Genomic DNA, 19,897 nt, shown 5'->3' with positions numbered 1-19,897 from the left:
GACTGGCTCCCCAACCACATGGCAGCCCTCCCCCCGCCACCCCCAGAATCCGGGGCCTGTGCTCGGCTGGTGCACAGTGTGCTCTGCTGTGTTTCCTCGTTGTTTGATTTGCTTTTCTAGTAAAAATTCCGAGTGGGAAGCAAAGGTGCTTGTAGATTCCGCCCCTCTGAGCACCCAGACCAGCAAGTGCGGGCAGAGCGGGTGTTGGCTCGGTGTTTAGAGTGTCAGCCCTTCACCCAAGGGTTGCACTTCAATCCCTGCTCCCCATTGGGGTGCATCCGGGGGCGGGTAACCAGTCAACGTGTCTCTCACATTCATGTTTCTCTCTCCCCCCCCCACACACTCTCTCTAAATATCAATGAGGGGGCGGGGGAGAGACGGGTGTTAAAGAAGTAAGATTCCCGCCTCTGTCTGTATCGGGCAGGTGTGCGTTTCTCTAAAGTGAGACCTAAGGCAGGGAGGGGCGTGCCACCGCCAGAAGCATGTCCGGCCGCCTTCTCTGCCGTAGGTCTGGGCACCACTCGGGTGTCTGTGCCTAAAGGTCTGCTGCTGCCGACGTGCCAGCACTGATGACCTGTCTGCGACCAGGCAGGGCCCCGACTGCCTCTGACAGCGGCTGAGCAGGAGGACCAGCTGGCACCTCCGGCCCCTCGGGACCCTCAGCCTCCCCACGCACTGTGCGTCCCGACCCTGCCCAGCAGCCAGCGGAGTGGGCTCTGCGGGGCCACGGGACGGGGTGGCTGCCACGTGGCGCGTCCCCTGGACCAGCAGAGTCACAGACTCTCATTCTGCATGAGAGGCATTCGCCCAAGACGCCCTCCAGGAGGCAGCTGTGACGTTCGTAGCACACACCCTTCCCCACGTGACCAACGTCTTTCTGAACGGGCCTAACCGCGAAATCCTGTGGCTTCTCTCTGCAAAGCTCTGAAAATATGGATATTCAGTGATTTAATCCGTTACTATGTCTTTGTATTGCAGTGTGATGATTTTCTCCCTGATAGTACCTATCTGCTAGTTTTAAGGGAAAAAAACTTTTAGAAATATTTCATATCATCTATATCATATATAGGAGGAAACCACAATACAATTGCATGAAGATTTTCTATTTGAAGAATAAAACAGTATTCCTCCAGGCCAAACAAATTAAATTCTCTTTTCAAATGGGAACCCACCAATACAATCTTTTAAAAGCAAATTTGTACCCTAGCTGGTTTGGCTCAGTGGCTAGATTAGAGCGTCAGCCTGTGGACTAAAGGGTCCCAGGTTCAATTCCAGCCAAGGACACATGCCTGGGTGGTGGGCTCCACCAACCACCCCAGTAGGGGGTGTGCAGCAGGCAGCCAATCAATGATTCTCTCTCATCGATGTTTCTATCTCTCTATCCCTCTCCCTTCCTCTCTGAAATCTATAAAAATAGGTTTTTTTAAAAAAGCAAATTTGTGCCTGAAAGTCTCCCAAGTGCTCGGACCCAAGAGCCCTCCCGTCTCACTACTCTTTCCCCGGTTTGCAGCCCTCTGAGCCCATTAAGATCTCTGTTGCTTGCACTCATATCTGTTATAAAGTTTTTAATTTCCCCTCGCTGCGGCCGCATTTAATAAATGCCGTTTCAGACAGGAAATGGAACTACCACGGTGATGAACTCCTCTCCCCTCGTTATTAATGAAATCTGGTTTTATGGCGCTGATTCTTTTCTACGGACTTCAATGCCCGGAATAGCTGGTGCAGCGGGCGCAGTGGGACAGGGTGCCGGGGGGAGGAGCTCACGGGGATAGCTGACTGGTGGTGGGAGAGCCTTCGGGCCTGACCAGGCAGATCCAGAACTCTCTCTGTGGCAGTAGCCAAGGCGAATGACTCGTCTGCTGTGCCATTATGGACAGTCATGTGACTCCCAGGGCTGCGAAGCTGCCTCACACAGGTGTGCCACAATCAACCTCATCACTGTCGCTATTCGTTGCTAAGAAACCAATAATAATTGCAGCTTGTACGCATGACCACGTTAGCCTCTGAATGCCTCCTGGTGGCGTTTATTTCCTTCAGACGAGTCTGCGATCCTTGTTTTAAGTGAAATTGACAAGGGAAGCATCTTCAGAAAGCGAGCCATGTTTGTATTGTTTTTACCTGAGTGGGGGGCAATGGCAGTAATGATTTTTACCGACATCGATTTGTTGAAATGACTGGAGCCGTGGACAGATACTCATCATTTCTCGCAGTTGGTTAGTAAGTCGGTTTCACTGTTTTGTGACTCATTCTCCTGGGTGAACAGGATAGTAACTTCGGAGTGAGGTTAACCGGAGTTCAGATGGCAGCTCTGTGACTTGGGAGACGTGGCCAACTTTGAAGCTTCAAATCCAGATTTTAACTTTAATTATGTGTTTTAATGTCCTCAAAACCTCAGTGCTCCCTTCAGGAGAACGGGCATAATAATATGTACCTTGAAACATTACAGGAATAAATAGTGGAACAATGTATTTGAGGTACCTGTCACACAAGTTAAGGTGGTTAATCTTATTGTTAACAACTAAGATTAAAGAGAGGGACAGTCTTAGTATATTTGTAAAACCTCCATAAAATAAATGACTAATAAGGTGATTAGCAGTGTATTACTTCAAATCAGTGCAATATTGACTTTCAGTAGGCCATACCAAAATCCAACGGTGGTGTGATAACTCGTTAATTTATTCATTTATTTGAAGAGCTAGCTGACCACTACTCCTTTATGATTATACACTCACTGGTACAAATGTGAGAGAAATGGGGAGGTCTAATCCCACCAGCTGGAATGGACAGCACGTGACCGAGAGGAATGGGGGCAGGTCTGCCTCACGCTGGGAGGGCCGCCTATGAGAGTGCTGTCCGTGAGGATAAGCTAAGACTGATGGCCCTGCAGATGCACATGGCGAGGGCCGCAGGGCGACCCCGGGTGTGTGTAAGTATTTTCGGTTCAAGCTGCACTTGTCCTTTCTGGTGTGAGACACTCAGTGCCGTGAGCCCCTGAGAAGCCCTCCCCTGACCCCTTCCCCCACCAGAAACACATCTGTAATCTCCCGAGGGCTCTGAACCCCCAACCACAGTGTGTCCATATGAAGCAGTGCCCTGTTTCACATTGGGGTTCTGCTTAAGAATGAAGGTCTTAAGAAAAGTTTCACCGGAAGATAATCTGGATTCAGAGTTCTCTTAGAAACATGGAGTTTTTAGCAGGTCTGGCTGCCCCGGAGCTCCTCGGGGTGGGCAGGTGCGTCCACCGCTTTGGTCTCCATCGGTCTCTGTAGGTAACACACAGTGAAACCCAGCCAACGGCTCTCACCTCAGTATTTGCTTTGCCGCCATGGCACTCAGGCTCCTCCAGTCCCGGGCTCACGCTGGTGAAAAAGCACCCCTGTCAGATCCGTAATAACACAAGTTCATTTCCTGGCAGGGAGCGCTGCCCTGCTGCTCATCCCACAGAATCACACAGTCCTCTTCAGGCCTCCCGCCTCGTACATTCGAATTCTTTGCTGATTTTAATTATCTCTCGCAATCCCCAGCCCAGGTTATGTCAAATAGTTTGATCTACATTACTAGTAAGTACCCACTGTGCATATGACACTGTACCAGGTACTCGGGAAAGCAGGTGGCAAATTAGATACAGTCCTGCCAACCTCTCCGATGAGTAGGACAGGGAGAAAGAAAGAGAAATGCATAGAATACTTAGCTTAAATAAAAAGGAAAGAAACCAATATTCCATGAGATTTTCATTAGAAAGGGACCAGGACCGAGGCGGGTCTGCCCCAGCATGGTCTGCAAAGTGTGGGTTCTTGACTTTGTGTAGGAAAAAATTCAAGACATGCGTCTACGTGATTTTGAGAGAACATGTATTAACGCTGGAACAGTGAAACAAAGGAAGGGCTTAAGATAGAAGAGGCAAGATCATAGCATCAGGAAAGAGCCTAGACGGAGCTGCCTAGACTCAAGAAAGGACGTCACAGTAAGAGGAGTGAGCCACACTGGGCTGGGTGGACTCAGGAAACAAATTACAGAGGCAAAAGGAGAGTCCTTAGAGACAGGCTCAGGGTAGCCCAGAACGAGCCATCGTCTGCTCCCCTGGTTGCAAATCTAGTGGAGAACCTTAGAGCTTAAGAGAAAGAAAGCAAAAGGACACGGCTGAGCAAAGGCAGGTGCAGGTGTGCTTACGAGAGAGAGTGAGCACACGGGGTCCTTTGTCTTACGGGGTTTTATTTGTTTTCTAAAGGCAGGGCTTTTAGGGGAGTTCTCAGGGGAGGGTCTCAACAGAATAGTCAACAGCTTTCCAGTTGTGTCCTCTTAATACACGGATGCATCACCATGAGCCTATAGGGGAGTTTGGGATTATTCTGTGCCCAGCGTCTCTGTTTTTAGTTTTATCTTGGGTTTGTCTGGCTTTAATTGTGCGGGGTTTTTGTCGTTGTTGTGATTTCTTCTCCCGATTTTACCCGTTCTAGGGTTTGGTCGGCACTAATGGCATCAGCTGGGTCTCTGTCTCTCCCTGACCAGGGGGATTTAAGATGCTCAGTCTCTGGCTGGGGAGGAGAGGCATAACCGTCTGCTCCTGCGTGTCCTTGGTCAGGGATGCTGCGATCTTGGATGTATCCGCAGGATGTTAATTGCCCAGCTTTGCTTAACTATTTTGTCTCCATCCCCTCATTCCACTTGCCAGGGATTTCTCCTGACTCCTTACAATCCCACTTCAAGATCAGCTGAAAGAGTAGCTGCCAGAACCTACCAAAGAATAGAGATGCTTTTCATCTTAATTCTGGCCAGTTCCAACTTGCTGAGTTCAGTAAATACCATTTATATTCTTTATTCTTCCATAGCCTTCCATCCTTTGGAAAGTGTAGGGACAATAAGCTGCTTCCTCTAAGTTTATCATCATTAACAAGTTGAATATAAGGCACTTTACACATAACAAAAAGGGAAGGATAAAAGCAAGCAGTGATGCCCTCCTGTGAGTCAGGCCTCAGCTGTATCCTAGGATCTGCAGGGGGCACTGTGTAAGCACTTCCATACCCCTCCCCCGGGCAGTGTTTCAATGAACGCTTTCCTAATGGCAACGAAGGGTTCAAAATACACGCATATAACTGACTCCTGCCTGCTGCTTGTCTGGGGTTTAAAAATCATTTTGTAGAGAGGAATAGGGGTTCAAAAGTGTGCAGTCTTCCTTACTAACAGAGACTGAGTTGAAGTCCCAGACATCCGGGCTATTTCTCTAAGACTTTAGGACCACTGGCGGGGGAGGGGGGGAGGCGGAGACAGGAGACCAGGTGTAGGGCTTCAGTGTGGGGACCACAGCCAGTAACGCTCCACTCTGAAAGCTTCTCCATGCTCATTCCCTGTGGCTCCCAGGATAAGCTCCTGCTCTTCTTATCCGTCTGCTTTTCACGCATAATAAGGAAAGAACGGGAGGCTGCAGTGCTACTGCCCCGTGGAGGCCAAGCCCCTGGAGTTTATGAAATGCTGTCCAAGGGGTCGCAACCTCAGGGCCACCGTGCAACCGGGAATGGGCTTCGTGCCCTTGGGAGTGTCCTGGCCTGACCCGCACATGTACTGAGTGAAACAGGGAGCCCCGAGAGGAAGCCTTGGATGTTTAAAGATCACCATTTGGCTAATTCTTCTCTGCAAACTTCTGGGAAATACACTATATCTTTTAAACTTCTTTTTCAATTCAGTAGCCATTCCTTACAAAACCTCAGTTGGAGAGGTTGAATGAGAAGGCGTTCATCTTCGAAGCTCTAAGAAATAGTCCTTAGGAGTCCAGGCCCTGAGTGAGTCCCATGGAGCTGCTGTTAGACCACCAGCCTCGCAGCACCCTCTGGGCCACCGGGAGCTGCAGCCTCTGTAATTGCTGGAGAAAGGACAAGAAGTGGTGTCTTTCATTAAGATACAGCACATAGGCACCGGAACTAATACAAAATAACATTGAATGCCAACTGCAATTGAAAACAAAAATTTTTAATTAAAAATTTTTTATTAAAAATGACACAACTGCCCAGCCGGCATGGCTCAGTGGTTGAGCATCGACCTATGAACCAGGAGGTCACGGTTTGATTCCCGGTCAGGGCACATGCCCAGGTTGTGGGCTCATTCCCAGTAGGGGTTGTGCAGGAGGCAGCCAGTCAATGATTCTCTCTCATAACTGATGTTCTCTCTCTCTCTCTCTCTCTCTCTCTCTCTCTCTCTCTCTCTCGCTTGCTCTCTCTCCCTTTTTGTCTGAAATCAATAAAAATACATTTTTTAAAAATGACACAATGCTTGAAGACATTGGTCTCTACAGACTCCAGCACATCCGTCCCTGAGAGACAGGACAGGGAAGGGAGATAGAGCATCGGTTCTGTCTGCCCTCCACTTTGTGTTTCCTCTGAATTTTTTAAGAGTTTCCCCAGCGCATGACCAGGTGCACCTTCCCCGTGTGTGATGTTGCGTCTGTTTAGTCCCAATGACACCGACTCTGGACCCCCAGGAATTTGCCGGCCCATTGGGGGGAATGGACCCCTGTCCCTAGAACCTGGCTGTGCAGGACACAGTGTGACGCCTCCTAACAGCTGAGTGCCTCCGGGCAGGTCTTGACTCTGCGTCTGTTCCCTCACCGTCTAAATTATAATACTCGTATTGATAATAATAACACCATCAACAGCACCCCACCCCACTGGGCACTGTGAGGATTACAGCTGGGGCGCGTGTAAGGTGTGGAACGGTGTCTCGGTGTCATCGTTGCACCGTTGTCATCGCTGTGAAATCACCGCACCTGCGTGGTCTTAGCCCTGAGCTAGTTGCCCAAGTGGATGCAGCTCGGAAGCTGCCCTCTCGCAGGAAACAGAGGGTCCCAAAGAGCAACGTCCAGAGGCAGGGAAAAAAGGAAGTTAGGCCAGGAGAGGCTTGGGCAGGTAAACAGCGGCCGTGAAATAAGGGGTGAATTTTTTATCTTGAAGCCAACCCAGGATTCTGGCTCCATCAGAACAAGGACAGGCAGATGGCTCACGGCCACTCAGAGGAGCTTTCAGTGAGGGACCTATTTCTCTGAGAAGGTGTAATTAACGATTAAGATAATAGTAGCATTTACCACATGCCGGGCTACACAATTTACAAGCATAATCTCACTTTACCTTCAGGGGGAGAAAATCATTATCTCTTAAAAATTAGAGAACCAAGGTAAAACAAAGGAAGTTACCTATCAGGAGTGACACAGCACGTGGCCAAGTTAGAATCCGAACCTGAGCAGATCAGAGTTGTATTTTCCAAATGCTCCTGGCTCTCTGGGCTGGCTCCCTCCGCAGTGATGGGGCCATCAAAAGGGGTCGTCTGTGGCTACGTGAGCCAGAAAGAGCCGAGCATCGAGCCGTAACCGATCTCAGCGGTGAGCTGGGCCCGCCTGCTGCCTTCCGCCAAGCGAACCCCTAGCCACCGAGGACGGTGCTTGCTATTTTTTCCAAGAAATCTCCCAGAGCAGTTCCTTCCCGGCCTGTTCAAAAGGCAGAGGAGCCCGGCTGGCATGGCTCAGTGGTGGAGCATTGACCCAAGAACCGAGAGGGCATTGGTTTGATTCCCAGTCAGGGCACACACCCGGGCTATGGGCTCGATCCCCAGTAGGCAGCGTGCAGAAGGCAGCCAATCGATGTTTCTCTCACATCAATGTTTCTATCTCTCTCTCCCTCTCCCTTTCTCTCTCCTTAAAAAATCAATTAAAAAATTTTTAAAAGCCAGAGGAGGGGGACCCAGTCTAGCCTGACAAAGCACGTGCCTGTGCGGGCAGGTGTGGGATCTGCCCTGGGTCTCCCCCTGAGCAGCATTCTGAGAGATGCTCCCCTTGAGAACTTCCTGTTTAACCTGTGGGGAGCCATGCCCACACCTTAGGGCCCCGAAGTCATCAGTGAGTGTCGCATGGCTTGATTGAGGGCACTGTGTCTCACAGAGGGAGTTTGGTGTGTATCACAGACCTGTCCGCCTTCTGTAGTGGCAGTTCGGATGGTGGCCCAGGAGTGGTCCTCCCTGCCACTCAATCACCCTAACCCTATCCTTAACCCTAATCCTAACCCTAACCCTAACCCTATCCCTAACCCTAACCTTATCCCTAACCCTATCCCTAACCCTAATCCTATCCCTATCCCTATCCCTAACCCTAACCTTATCCCTAACCCTAAGCCTAACCCTAACCCTAACCCAAACCATATCCCTATCCCTATCCCTAACCCTATCCCTAACCCTAATCCTATCCCTATCCCTAACCCTATCCCTAACCCTAACCTTATCCCTAACCCTATCCCTATCCCTATCCCTAACCCTAACCCTAACCCTAACCCTAACCATATCCCTATCCCTAACCCTAACCCTATCCCTATCCCTAACCCTATCCCTAACCCTAACCCTCTCCTTAACCCTAATCCTAACCCTATCCCTAACCCTATTCCTATCCCTAATCCTTCTGTTCCAAAGCAAGCGATGGTATTTTTGAAGCAGATTCTGCCCAGGAAGTAGACAAAGGCTTTGTGATCATGAACACTGGCCAGCACCAATGTGCAGAAGCAGTAGGTGCTCTTCTTTTGGTTTAATCATAAAATTCAAATGAGATTGGACTGGGCTGCTCCCTTGAGTCTGTCCTCCCTGCTGGGTTGTAAGCTTCCTGTCGCCGGGGAGATCCCTGCACCCTGAACATCTGAGGGACAGCCTCAGCTTAGACAAACGGGGGGCCAGATGTGCATTCAGATTTGTTTCCTGTTAAAACACAGAAAGTGGGAACGATCAACACAAACATGAATTAGATGTATGTAAAATGTGATGCGGGTAAGACATCTTTTTATTACACTTAATTTTTATGTGTTCATTACTGCAGAGCATGTAGACGCCTCCACCTCAGACTTTTAAAGATGCTTTTCTGCTCCTGCTGTGAATCTCAGAAACAGTGGGGGGAGAGCAGGCTGCCTGGTTCTCCCTGAGAACTGCGGCTGGAGGCCGTCCTGACAACAAGGGAAGTTAAGTTGGTGTTTGTTTTCTTTTAAATTAAATCCAAGTGCATCTCAATGAGGTTATACGCTTGGTTTTGGACACACACACACCCCCCCCAAAAACAGGGACTTACACAGGGTCCCCTTACCTTGAACAAACCAAACCTGGAAGGTTTCTCTATCATTGCAGTTCTTACTGAAATAGAACTACTGGGAGACACCTCTTAGTGGATTTTCTCTGAAGGTGGTCTAGAAAGGGAATGTGGAAAGTTGAAGAACTCATGAGCATAGCTGCCATGAACTTGAAGTTTCTGGAAGCCAATCAAGCCGAATCTCTGGGCGTCCCCTGACCTAAAAATACCACTTGATTAAATCCACTTTTCAATATCCCTGTTAATTCCATAGTGTGGTTTTTAATGCGCCCTTATTTCTCTGAGATAAAAAAAAATAACGCATGCAAATGAAAGACGGGAATCTAAAAATAAAATCCATACTTAATACACAAGCTAAATATACCCCAAGTTCTCTCGTTGCTACATTAATTCAATGAAATCTAATTTGGGCTGCTCCTCAGCGCCAGAGGAGAATGAGTAAGTGCCCCCACTTCCTGTGGCCTCTCGGCTCCTTTCTTGGAGACTGTGTAAGGGATGCTCGTGCCTCACGTCTTCACAGAAGGTCTCGTGTTCCTTCCAGTTCCTGGGAGAGAGGTTAGATCAGGGGTGGGCAAACTTTTTGACTCGAGGGCCACAATGGGTTCTTAAACTGGACCGGAGGGCCGGAACAAAAGCATGGATGGAGAGTTTGTGTGAACTAATATAAATTCAAAGTAAACATCATTACATAAAAGGGTACGGTCTTTTTTTTCTTTTTTAGTTTTATTCATTTCAAACGGGCCGGATCCGGCCCGCGGACCATAGTTTGCCCACAGCTGGGTTAGATGGAGGGTGGCAAATAGCTTTGCTCTTCTTTTTAGCTTACCCTCTTCTCTTGCTGCACCCAAAGTCCTGGCTCCGCGCCATCTTAGAGTTCCCTTTCCAAAGGCCAGTGCGTCCCCTCCACACCAGACGCCCGCATGGTCCCTGCCGCCCACAGGGTGGCCCCGGTCCTGCAGGGGGTCCGTTGGGCTCCTCTGAAGGACGCCGTCCTCGAAGTTTAGGAAACGCTGGGCTCACTAGAGTCGAACAAGGGCTCTCCTGTGGGCGTTCTCTGCAGAATGAGCTGTCGCCCTCTCAGGCAACAGGGGATTTCACCTTTTGCAACGTCACCACAAAACATTTTTAAATTTTTTTATCTTTATTGATTTTAGAGAGGAAGAGAGAGGGAGAGAGAGACAGAAACATTAATAATGAGAGAAAATCATGGATCAGCTGCCTCCTGCACGCCCCACACTGGGAATCGGGCCTGCAACCTGGGCATGTGCCCCAACGAGGAATCCAACCATGACCTCCTGGTTCATAGGTTGACGCTCAACCACTGAGCCACGCCAGCCTGGCCCACAAAACATTTTTAAAGAGTCGCTATTGAGCAAGATTTCTCCCATGGAAAGCAAACGCCAATCCCAGGGGCTGAGACGGGGAGGAACCAGGTTGTGGGAAGGGTGATGACAAAAACTAGAACCAAGAGCCAAATCCTGCATCCCCGGGCACCCGGTGCATGGTCTGTGCACATGGAGAGCTGGCTGGAGGGGTCGCCCCGGCAACACCAGCTTCCTTTCCTCTCCTCTGGGACCTCTCCCAGCCACCGTGCAGCACCGCCCACTTCCCGCACCGCCCCTCGCGGCGAAGTCGGTTACACGCCTGTCGGATCCGCACTGGTGGCTGCCTGAGCTCAGGAGCCATGTTTGATCACTTCATCTTCTCAGCAGCGTCTACCACACAGGGCGCCAGGAATGACTGGTGGGGAGAAGGAGAGGAGGGGGCTCTGGCCCAAGAAAGGGTGGTGTTGTGGCCTGAAGGTCTGTGTCCCCCCAAAACCAATATGTTGAAATTGATATGATGGTCTAGGACAGTGATGGTGAACCTATGACACGCGTGTCAGAGGTGACACATGAACTCATTTTTTTGGTTGATTTTTCTTTGTTAAATGGCATTTAAATATATAAAATAAACATCAAAAATATAAGTCTTTGTTTTACTATGGTTGCAAATATCAAAAAATTTCTATATGTGACACGGCACCAGAGTTAAGTTAGGGTTTTTCAAAATGCTGACACGCCGAGCTCAAAAGGTTCGCCATCACTGGTATAGGAGGTGGGGCTTAGGGAGGTAGGTGGGTGGTGAGGGGATCTGTGCCTTAGGCGCAGAGCCTTGGAGAGCTCCCTCTCCCCCCACTCTCCACCAGGGGGTACAGGAGGAGTCAGCAGCTCCTCCCAGACGCGAGATGTGCAGCCCCCGACCTCAGACTCCTCAGCATCCACACAGGGAAGTGAGTGTTTGTCGTTGAACCTCCCCGGCTCTGGGGTGTTTGTTACTCGGCTGCACTGACTGAGTAACATCTTCCCAGCTGTGAAACCCTGTGGCTCTGCGGGATTTCTGGGGCAGCACTCTGTCTCACACGCCTGTGTATGTGATTTTCTTCCTTTAGGAATCCCGGGACATGTATACGCGCACTTAGCCATCTCTCCTGTTGCCTCCGGTGTGTAGAAGTTTGTGTTTGCCGGGAAACCGGCCTAAACTTTCAGAGGCAAGAATAAGGCACTTGTTTACTCGTTTCCTCGGGTGTCCCATGAGCTAAGGAGACTCCAGCCTCCGTTGTTAATAAGAAAGCACCAGCCTCACTGGGGACTGCGTGTTACTGGGGACGGAGCGCCTCTGGGCGTCCCAGCAGGGCCAGAGCGGAGCCTATGGGGAGGGAGGAGGTCCTCCTTGTATATGAGCTTCCTCTTCGAAAGGTCCCGGGCCCACACTCGCTGTCTTGTTTCCATAACTTATTCCCAGAGCAGCTATCCCCGTCGGAGACACTGCGTGTGAGTGTGCACTCTGTGTAGGTCATTTCACCTCCTTTCGCCTCGCAGAGGAGAGGGGCTGTTTCATTTGTTCTGCTTTCCCTGCTATATCCCGGCCTAAAGGGAGCGGCATAGCCTGTGCTCCGCGAGGCACATCCGGGTATGGAACGGGTCTGCACCGGTTCTCCGGTACCTGTGGGTGTGTTTGAAAGCAAGGGGCTTGCCCGGCCAGTGTTGCTCAGTGGTTGAGTGGCGGCCTATGAACCAGGAGGTCACGGTTCCATTCCCCCTCAGGGCACATGCCCGGGTTGGGGGCTCCATCCCCAGTGTGGGGCGTGCAGGAGGCAGCCGATCAGTGATTCTCTCTCATCACTGATGTTTCTCTCTCCCTCTCCCTCTCCCTTTCTCTCTCTGAAATCAATAAAAGTATATTTCTTAAGAAAAGAAGAAGAAAGCCCTCCTTTGTGGGATGATTTTTAAATAAATAAATAACTAAATAACAGCAAGGGGCGTGGTGACACTCCCAGAAGGCGGCAGGTGCGCCAGTGTCTCAGCCTTTCCTCCGACTCCTCTCCGTGTGACGGGCCCGGTGAGACAGCGCCACAGGAAGTCTAAGTGGATAATGAGAGAACACATCGCCGGCACGCCTGTCTGATGGTGGCTTTATTTTCAAAACTGCAATTAAATGAGATAAAAATATATGGTTGAAGTTGCCCAAACAACTTAAATGGAGCATAAATAACAGCTGCTCGTCATTTGGGAATTTCATCCAGACAGAGCTTCGGCTTCATGCCCTTAAAAAACTGTAACCCGTGTGCAGCCAGCTCAGCAGCCAGCATCCCAGGCACCGCACTGAAGAGCGAGGGCAGCCCTGGCCAAGGGCTCGGTGGTTGGGCGTGTCCCATGCACTGAGGGGTCACGGTTCAGTTCCCGGTCTGGCACATGCCCAGGTCGCCAGCGTGATCCCCAGTCAGGGGTGTGCAAGAGGCAGCCAGCCAGTGTTTCACTCTCATCTCTCTCTCTCGCTCTCTCTCTCTCTCTCTCTCTAAATCAATAAAAAAATCTTCAAATAAAAAATCAAAAGTTTAACTCCAGGAGCCTCTACTTGGTTTCCGTTCAGCGCAGGACGTGAGAAACTGCCCGTCTGTGTTCCAGGTTTCGTCCACACGGGTGGGCAGACTGCACAGTGAGCGGCAAGCCCCAGGCTCCAGCCGGGAAGACAAGCCAAAGAAAAGGAATGCAATGAGAATGCTGACAGAGAAGCGGTTTCTTTCACTTTAAGGCAGGTTTCCCTGACCAACAGCACGGCTGACGGGTTTGTAGTCTCCATCTGTGGCCCAGGCATCTCCATGTCCTATTCCGCTCCCTGGGCTTTTCCTGTAGGTCGCTGACTTTATGATGACCCCTTGACCTGTGCCCTTTTCAGCGTCTCTTCAGAGAACGTTTATTCTGGTGCAGCTCGAATAGGTCCCTTCTGCCCCCAGGGCTGCCCCTTTCTCAGGAGGACGCTGCAATGAATTTCCATCTCCAGAGGGCAGAGGCTGTGCCGACAGTGTTCACAGTGAAGAATCGCGTGTTTCTGTCGAACCACAGTGACCATCGGTCCCTCAGGGGTTAGAGTTCTCAGTGGGAGAGCACAGCCCACGGGGGTGTATCACCGATGAGCTCGGACAGCCCTGCCGGCAGGGACCCGCCGTGCCTGTGGCAGGACGTGGTGTCCTGTTTGTGTTCCCGGGGCCAGGGTTCCGGGTGGGAGGAGAGGGGCGAAAAGTGAGTGTCTCAGATGGTCGGACAAGGCACGTGTGGTGTTATGTGTCGAATAGATGGGGAGGCTGTGGGCTGCTGGGTCAGGGGCGTGGAGTGTTTCCTTCCAGACAATGAGATTAGTGACAAGACTTACTCTAGAGTGGTTGTGAGCAGCACATGGCTGGACGCAAGGAAAGCGGGAGTTAATGTTTACAAAAGGACTGAATTCCCAGAGCAGCCTCAGAAGCCTCCTTCATGGAGGTGCTGCTATTTTGAGTTCTCGCCTCGGCTTGTTGCTGGAAGGAAAAGTGTGGAGTAATGTGAATGGAAGACACGGGGAGCCCTCGCCCCCTCGGCTTTGCTAAATGCAGGAACGCTGACCCAGCAGATTCGTCCGCACTCTCTGCACACCTGGCCTCCCTCTCGCTGTTCTCCGCTCCCCTTTCAGGCCTCCTGCGCAGAGAGAATAGTGAGTGAGAATCGCCTCTGAATAAACATCAGGCGCCACAGGACTTTCCGTCATTAATCCTTTCTCGAACCGTCTCGGCCCTGCTTTCCTTCCCCGTTACTTCAGAGATTAAATTTTCCCTTCGTCTCTTTTTGGGTTGATCAAAACTTACTTCCAAGTAATTTATGCTGCTCCTATGTACTTGCTAAGAGGAAGCGTTCCGATTGAATGAATGGTCCCCTTCACGGCAAATGACAAGAGCGAGGTGGTGTCCTCGCAGCCCTCGCTGGTTTTGAAAAGGCGCCAAAGTGGTTCTGAAAGCAGGGAGTGTATCTGTGCTGAGTAAAGAGGGCGGAGATCTGGGCATCTGTGGGGTGGGGTCAGCACCCTGGAGAGCTCCCACGCGGGACTGTCCACTTGGAAGTAAGTGCTCCAGGGAATTCTGGTGACATCCAAAGCCTTGGCGGAGAGGACTGTGAACGGCCAAGGTCATGAGCCGTTTCTGTGACCCAGTCATTTGTAAGTTCATGTAGATTAACGTAGGAATAGTAATAAGGCTCTTTGGTATGCAAATATCTCCAGGCATGAACTTGCCTTACTTTTCAATGTCAAACCACCAGCTAGCATCAGATTTGGGTCGCTTACTTTAAACAAATTGGGGTATTTAATGTCAGATTTTTAGCATGGCCATAGGCTTTTGCTTCGCATCCTGTTTCCTCTTTTCTTCTCCCTTCCCTTGCCAGCTTAAAAAAAAAAAATACGTGTATTTTTTTTATTTATCTCAGAGAGGGAGAAGGAGAGAGAGATAGAAACATCAGTGATGAGAGAGAATCATTGATCAACTGCCTCCTGCACGCCCCCTACTGAGGATGGAGTCCACAACCCGGGCATGTGCCCTGACGGGGATTCGAAACGTAACTTCCTGGGTCATAGGTCATGCTCAACCACTGAGCCACACCGGCCGAGCTTCCCTGGCCATCTTAACACTAACTCCCCATCCTCTTCGGTGGTCCCGCCCAGTGGACCTGCCGCTCTTCTTCGAGATGGGAGCTCCCTCAGTGATAAGTAAGTCACTCTTTTATCCACTGTTACCGCTTCTCAGAAATTATCTTGGTCCCTCACACTTCTGTTTTCTCTAGACGACACCCAGGTGTTTATTGCAAGCTACCCCTTCCTCAGCTGCAAACATTTAATAACGTTCCAGACAGAAAATGTGGTCGTCCCCCGCCACCCTCTCTATCTGGCATTCTCTGCGGTCTGCATTCAGGTGTTTTCATATGTGAAGAGTCTTTAACACAATTATTTATCACATATTGCAGCCTTCAGACATCTGTGCACTTGTCTCCCTCAGGAGTTGAGCTGCTAAACCTTCCTCTGTGTTATCCGAGAGCCACACACTCCGAGGATTAGAGCTGATTTTCTAAACTCATTTAAATAAAAACTCTGGTATTACTTCCCATGGGAGAATAAAGGACAGTGGTTTCCACAGAAAAAAGATATGATATGAAAACACATTTGCCACAAATGTGTGCAATCCTTGGCATGTGGTTTCTGGGGGGAAATGTATGTAAAATGCTGATGGGTGAAATGAACACCCAAAAATAGAGCCAGTTAGTTAGTTAGTTAGTTAATCCTCACCTGAGGATATATTTGTCCATGGTTTTTATAGAGAGAGTGGAAGGGAGGTAGGGAGGGGAAGAGAGAGAGAGAGAGAGAGAGAGAGAGGGAAACACCAATGCAAGAGAAACACCAGCACATCAATTGGTTGCCTCCCACTCATGCTCTGAACGGGGTTGGAACCTGCAGCCCAGGTACATGCCCTGGACCTGGAACCGAACCCTTGACCCTGCAGTGCATGGGCCAACGTGCTCACCACTGAGCAACAGGGCAAGGCGAGCCATTTCCTTTTTGAGTCCACACATCACATGTCAACGAGCCGCATGCAAAGCCGCTGTGAGACGCCTCGGGGCCTGGGTATTAATTCCCATCCGCATACCCACCACTTGCTCATCCAGCTGTATCCTCCGATGCTACTGCACAGAGCGTGGGGGACGAGCCCAGGTGGACCTGCCCAGCCGTTCCCGAACCACTCAGCGGTTCCGCTTCCTCACAGAGACGTTCCCATGTGTCTCCTTGTCCAACCTCACCCTCTGCTCCTCACGGGGAGGGAAGGTAGAGGAACGGGAGCCTCCGGCGGGGACGGCTCTCCGCACCCACGTGGAAACGTGCATGGTCTCACATATTCCCTGAGGAGCGTAAGTTCACTCGGAGAAAAGTTTCCTCTGCCTCCAGTGTGTGGAGCAAGGCGGGGGAGTCCCTTTTCCACGCGCCCCCCCTGAATCGGCGGAAGCGCTCCGTCCCAGGTCCTGAGCGTGGGGCTCTGGAGAGAGACCGGGGTGGCTGGTGAACTGGCCGTACCCTCGCTGTGGCCCAGGCGCCAGCGTCGTGTGGGCACCTGTTCTCCACCCCCAGGCGCATTCCTGCTGAGCACCCCCAGTACTGAGGCTGCGGAGACCAAGCGACTCTCAATTAAAAATTTGTGGGAATCGCTGGGAAAGGCCTGGCCTGGTGCACAAGCTTCCAGAAATACCCGCTCACACACGTCATTCTGTGATCGGGAGCCTGTGGGGAGCAGCCAGCATCGGGTGGGTAGTTACAGCTGCAAGGACCGCCTTTGGGCAGGCGGCCTTTCCCTGAGCCTGTGCCTGGCTCCAGTGTCCAGGGATTAGCACGTGCAGCCCTCTCCGGAGCACATGGCTCGTTGGAGCCCTTTTTAAATAGGATGATTGGCATGTAATTGGGCACGGTGTCCCGCCTCCCTCAGTCAGCGGGACAATTAGACCTTGAGCAGCAATCTTGTAGCCTGAAACGTCTGTTTTTCAAATATTTTTTAAAATATGTTTTTATTGATTTTTTTTTATAGAGAGAGGAAGGGGGAGAGAGAGAAACACCAATGAGAGAGAAACATCATTGGTGAGCTGCCTCTTGCATGCCCCCTTCTAGGGATCAAGCCCACAACCCGGGCATGTGCCCTGACCGGGAATTGATCCGGGACCTCTTGGTGCACGGGCCCACACTCAACCACTAAGCCACACCAGCCAGGCTTCACATATTATCTCATGTAATCTTTCCCCATCCGTTATTTTAAAACAAAGCACACGTATTCCCGTTTAGGAGGGAAGAAAGCCCTGCCCAAGGTCAGCAGCAGGCCCAGAACCCGGCAGAGAGGATTTTGAGACAGATCTGTCCTAAAATGTCTCCCTGGTCCCTGTGTAGGTAGGCTCTGCCATCTGGAATCTATTTCAATTAACTGAGAAATGTGTCTAAATATTTCCTCAAATACCAGATTAATGTGATAGATTCTAGCGACCCACATCTTGTAGAACAGCGTGGATTTAAAACTTAAAATGGAAGAATTCAGAATCCAGTTTTTAAGCTCAACAGGACTGTTCAAAGTCATGGCACAGCCCAGCCGGCGTGGCTCCGTGGTTGAGCATCAACCTATGATCCAGGAGGTCACAGTTCGATTCCAGGTCACGGCACAGGCCCGGGTTGCAGGCTCCATCCCCAGTGTGGAGTGTCCAGGAGGCAGCTGATTGGCGATTCTCTCATCATTGATGTTTCTCTCTCTTTCTCTCCCTCTCCCTTCCTCTCTGAAATCAATAAAAACATATTTTTAAAAATCATGGCAGATATTTCTCATTTTCTCCCCCGTTTTTTAGTGCTTTCCCCCCAGTCAGCGCCATGGTGGATTTTGCCTGGATAAGACGTGGTCTCTGTTATCTCGCAGCTCCTCAGGTTTCGTGCGACTCTGGAGATTGGAGGGATATCTGTGCAGAAGCAGATAACTTGTTCGAAGACCCCGAGTGCGGAAATGACAATTCAGACTTATTCAGTGTCACTTTGAGGGATAAATGGTTTTACACGATTCACGCTGTAACCACGCTTTTAAAATCCCTGATTTCATCTCCTGTTGAAGCTTTCTGAAATTGTTTCCTTAAAGAAGAGAAAAACTCATGTCCTGGCCCCCCTGGTGCTCATTGACTAAAAAGTAGGTTATTACGTCAGAAGTGAAATTCCGGTGACAGCCCTGTTTGGCTTTGCGCTGAGAATGGGCGTGTCCTCAGCTCTCGGGGTCTCCCGGCTCCTGGGATGAGGTGATACCTGTCAGTCCTGCCACCAAAACTGCTGAGTCCCTGCGCCAACCAGACGACGTTCAGTGAGATTCTTATAAATACTTTGGTCGTGAAAACAATACTGTCTGACCTTAAAACGTGCTGAAATCCGAAAGAAGCGGTGATGAAGCCTGTGTGTGTGTAGATCTTTTAATATCCTCAACTGCCCCTGTGCCCAGCCCGCATGTGGAGGCGCCCACTGTGTAGCTGCCGTGCCTGTGTCCGCTCCATCACTCACCACACAGCCTCTAATAGGTGCCCTGGGACCCCACTCTTCCAGTCTGTCAAATGGGGACATTAATCAGACCTAACTCGGGTCACCGTGGTTAGGGTCGCTCGCTGGAGGTCATCTTCCTGAAATGCCCGCCCAAAAGGCCAGCGTGGCGGAAACAGTGTCGCTGTCCTGCCACGCCCCCGCCCTCCCCCCGACACACCTAGCTGGGAACCCACCGCAAATCTGAGAGGAGGGCATTGCATCAAGGAGCTCAGACAACAAAAATGAAAGGCACTTCAACACTCCTTGAGACGATTTACATTGAAGCGGATAGAATAAAAACCATTTATTAAACAATGATGTTACTTCATTCGTCATATTTCTTACGTTAACTCATTTTTGTTGGCAACTGGTCATTGAGTGACTCCAACTGCGATTTGGGGGCTTGTAGTACCTTCTCTCTCAACCAGACGTGGCCTCCCTGAGGGGGGCGCGTCCTCTCACACGGAGCCTGGACAGCACCTCATGCACATCCAGAATCCACAAGGAGCCCGGCCGGGGTGGCCCAGTGGTCCAGTGTCGCCTTATGAACATTCCTGGTCAGGGCACAGGCCCGGGTTGCGGGCTCGATCCCCAGCAGGGGGAGTGCAGGAGGCAGCTGATCATGATTCTCTCTCATCATTGGTCTTTCTCCCTCCCTCTTCATTCTCCTCTGATATCAATAGAAATATACATTCTTTAAAGTTCTCATTTCATGTTACTTGCTTTGCATCTAACTGGGCCCCTGTGATGAGGGGCTGCCCTGCGGTGTGGATGTGGAATCGGGGGACAGGGCAGCATCCATGAGGAGAGGCTCACCGACCTCCCCCCGCCCCCCCCCCCCCCCGTGCAGGCGCCTGAGGCTGGGTTTCAGCAGGCCTTCCCCTTGGAAGCCTGGCCGCTCCCCTGGCATCTGGGACTTCTGTGTGAAACCCTCTCTTCTCTTTCTCCCCCCAGATCTGGAGAACTTTCAGACAAGAGCAAGGAGCACGGTGTCTGTCCGCCAGGGCCAGGGCATGGTGCTGCTGTGCGGGCCGCCCGCCCACTCCGGAGGTGAGTAGAGCCCGCCCGGTGCCCACCGCGCGGCACTCTGTTCTGGCTGGTGGTCCCCCTCCCGGCACCAGCAGGGGGGACAGTGTCATCCATAGGGAACCCCAGAGCGCCTCTGGGCCCAGGGGGAATGCTGTCCACGCCTTCAGAAAGAGGCAGATGTTTTTCTGAACAGAAATTAGAAATTGCAAGGGGGGAGATGGTAGGGGTGGAAGGCCACATTACATGGGGTTAAGAAAGAAGCAAAGATCTAACCAGACGCGAAACAGAGGGCAGCCATCAAAAACCTGCTTGAAGAATGACCCCTAATTGGAGCACACGTGGGTGGGA

The 19,897-nt window shown here is 50.9% G+C and overlaps 1 protein-coding gene across 4 annotated transcripts in view; it reads left to right on the top strand.

Moving 5' to 3' along the window:
- Nucleotides 1-19,897, top strand: part of CNTN4 (contactin 4) — a 402,844-nt gene that overhangs the window by 301,326 nt on the left and 81,621 nt on the right. For all 4 annotated transcript variants that reach the window (XM_070391426.1, XM_070391423.1, XM_070391424.1 and 1 more), the window contains one exon: nt 19,475-19,570. In XM_070391426.1, coding sequence (XP_070247527.1) covers nt 19,475-19,570 — 96 coding nt within the window. The remainder of the gene's footprint in view (nt 1-19,474; nt 19,571-19,897) is intronic.

This window comes from Myotis yumanensis, unplaced genomic scaffold (assembly GCF_028538775.1).
Source record: "Myotis yumanensis isolate MYYU_CA2020_CCGP unplaced genomic scaffold, mMyoYum1.0.hap1 SCAF_14, whole genome shotgun sequence".
In the NCBI taxonomy this organism is placed as follows: Eukaryota; Metazoa; Chordata; class Mammalia; order Chiroptera; family Vespertilionidae; genus Myotis; species Myotis yumanensis.
Note: the sequence above shows the minus strand (reverse complement) of the source record. Positions and strands in the feature narration are given on the sequence as shown.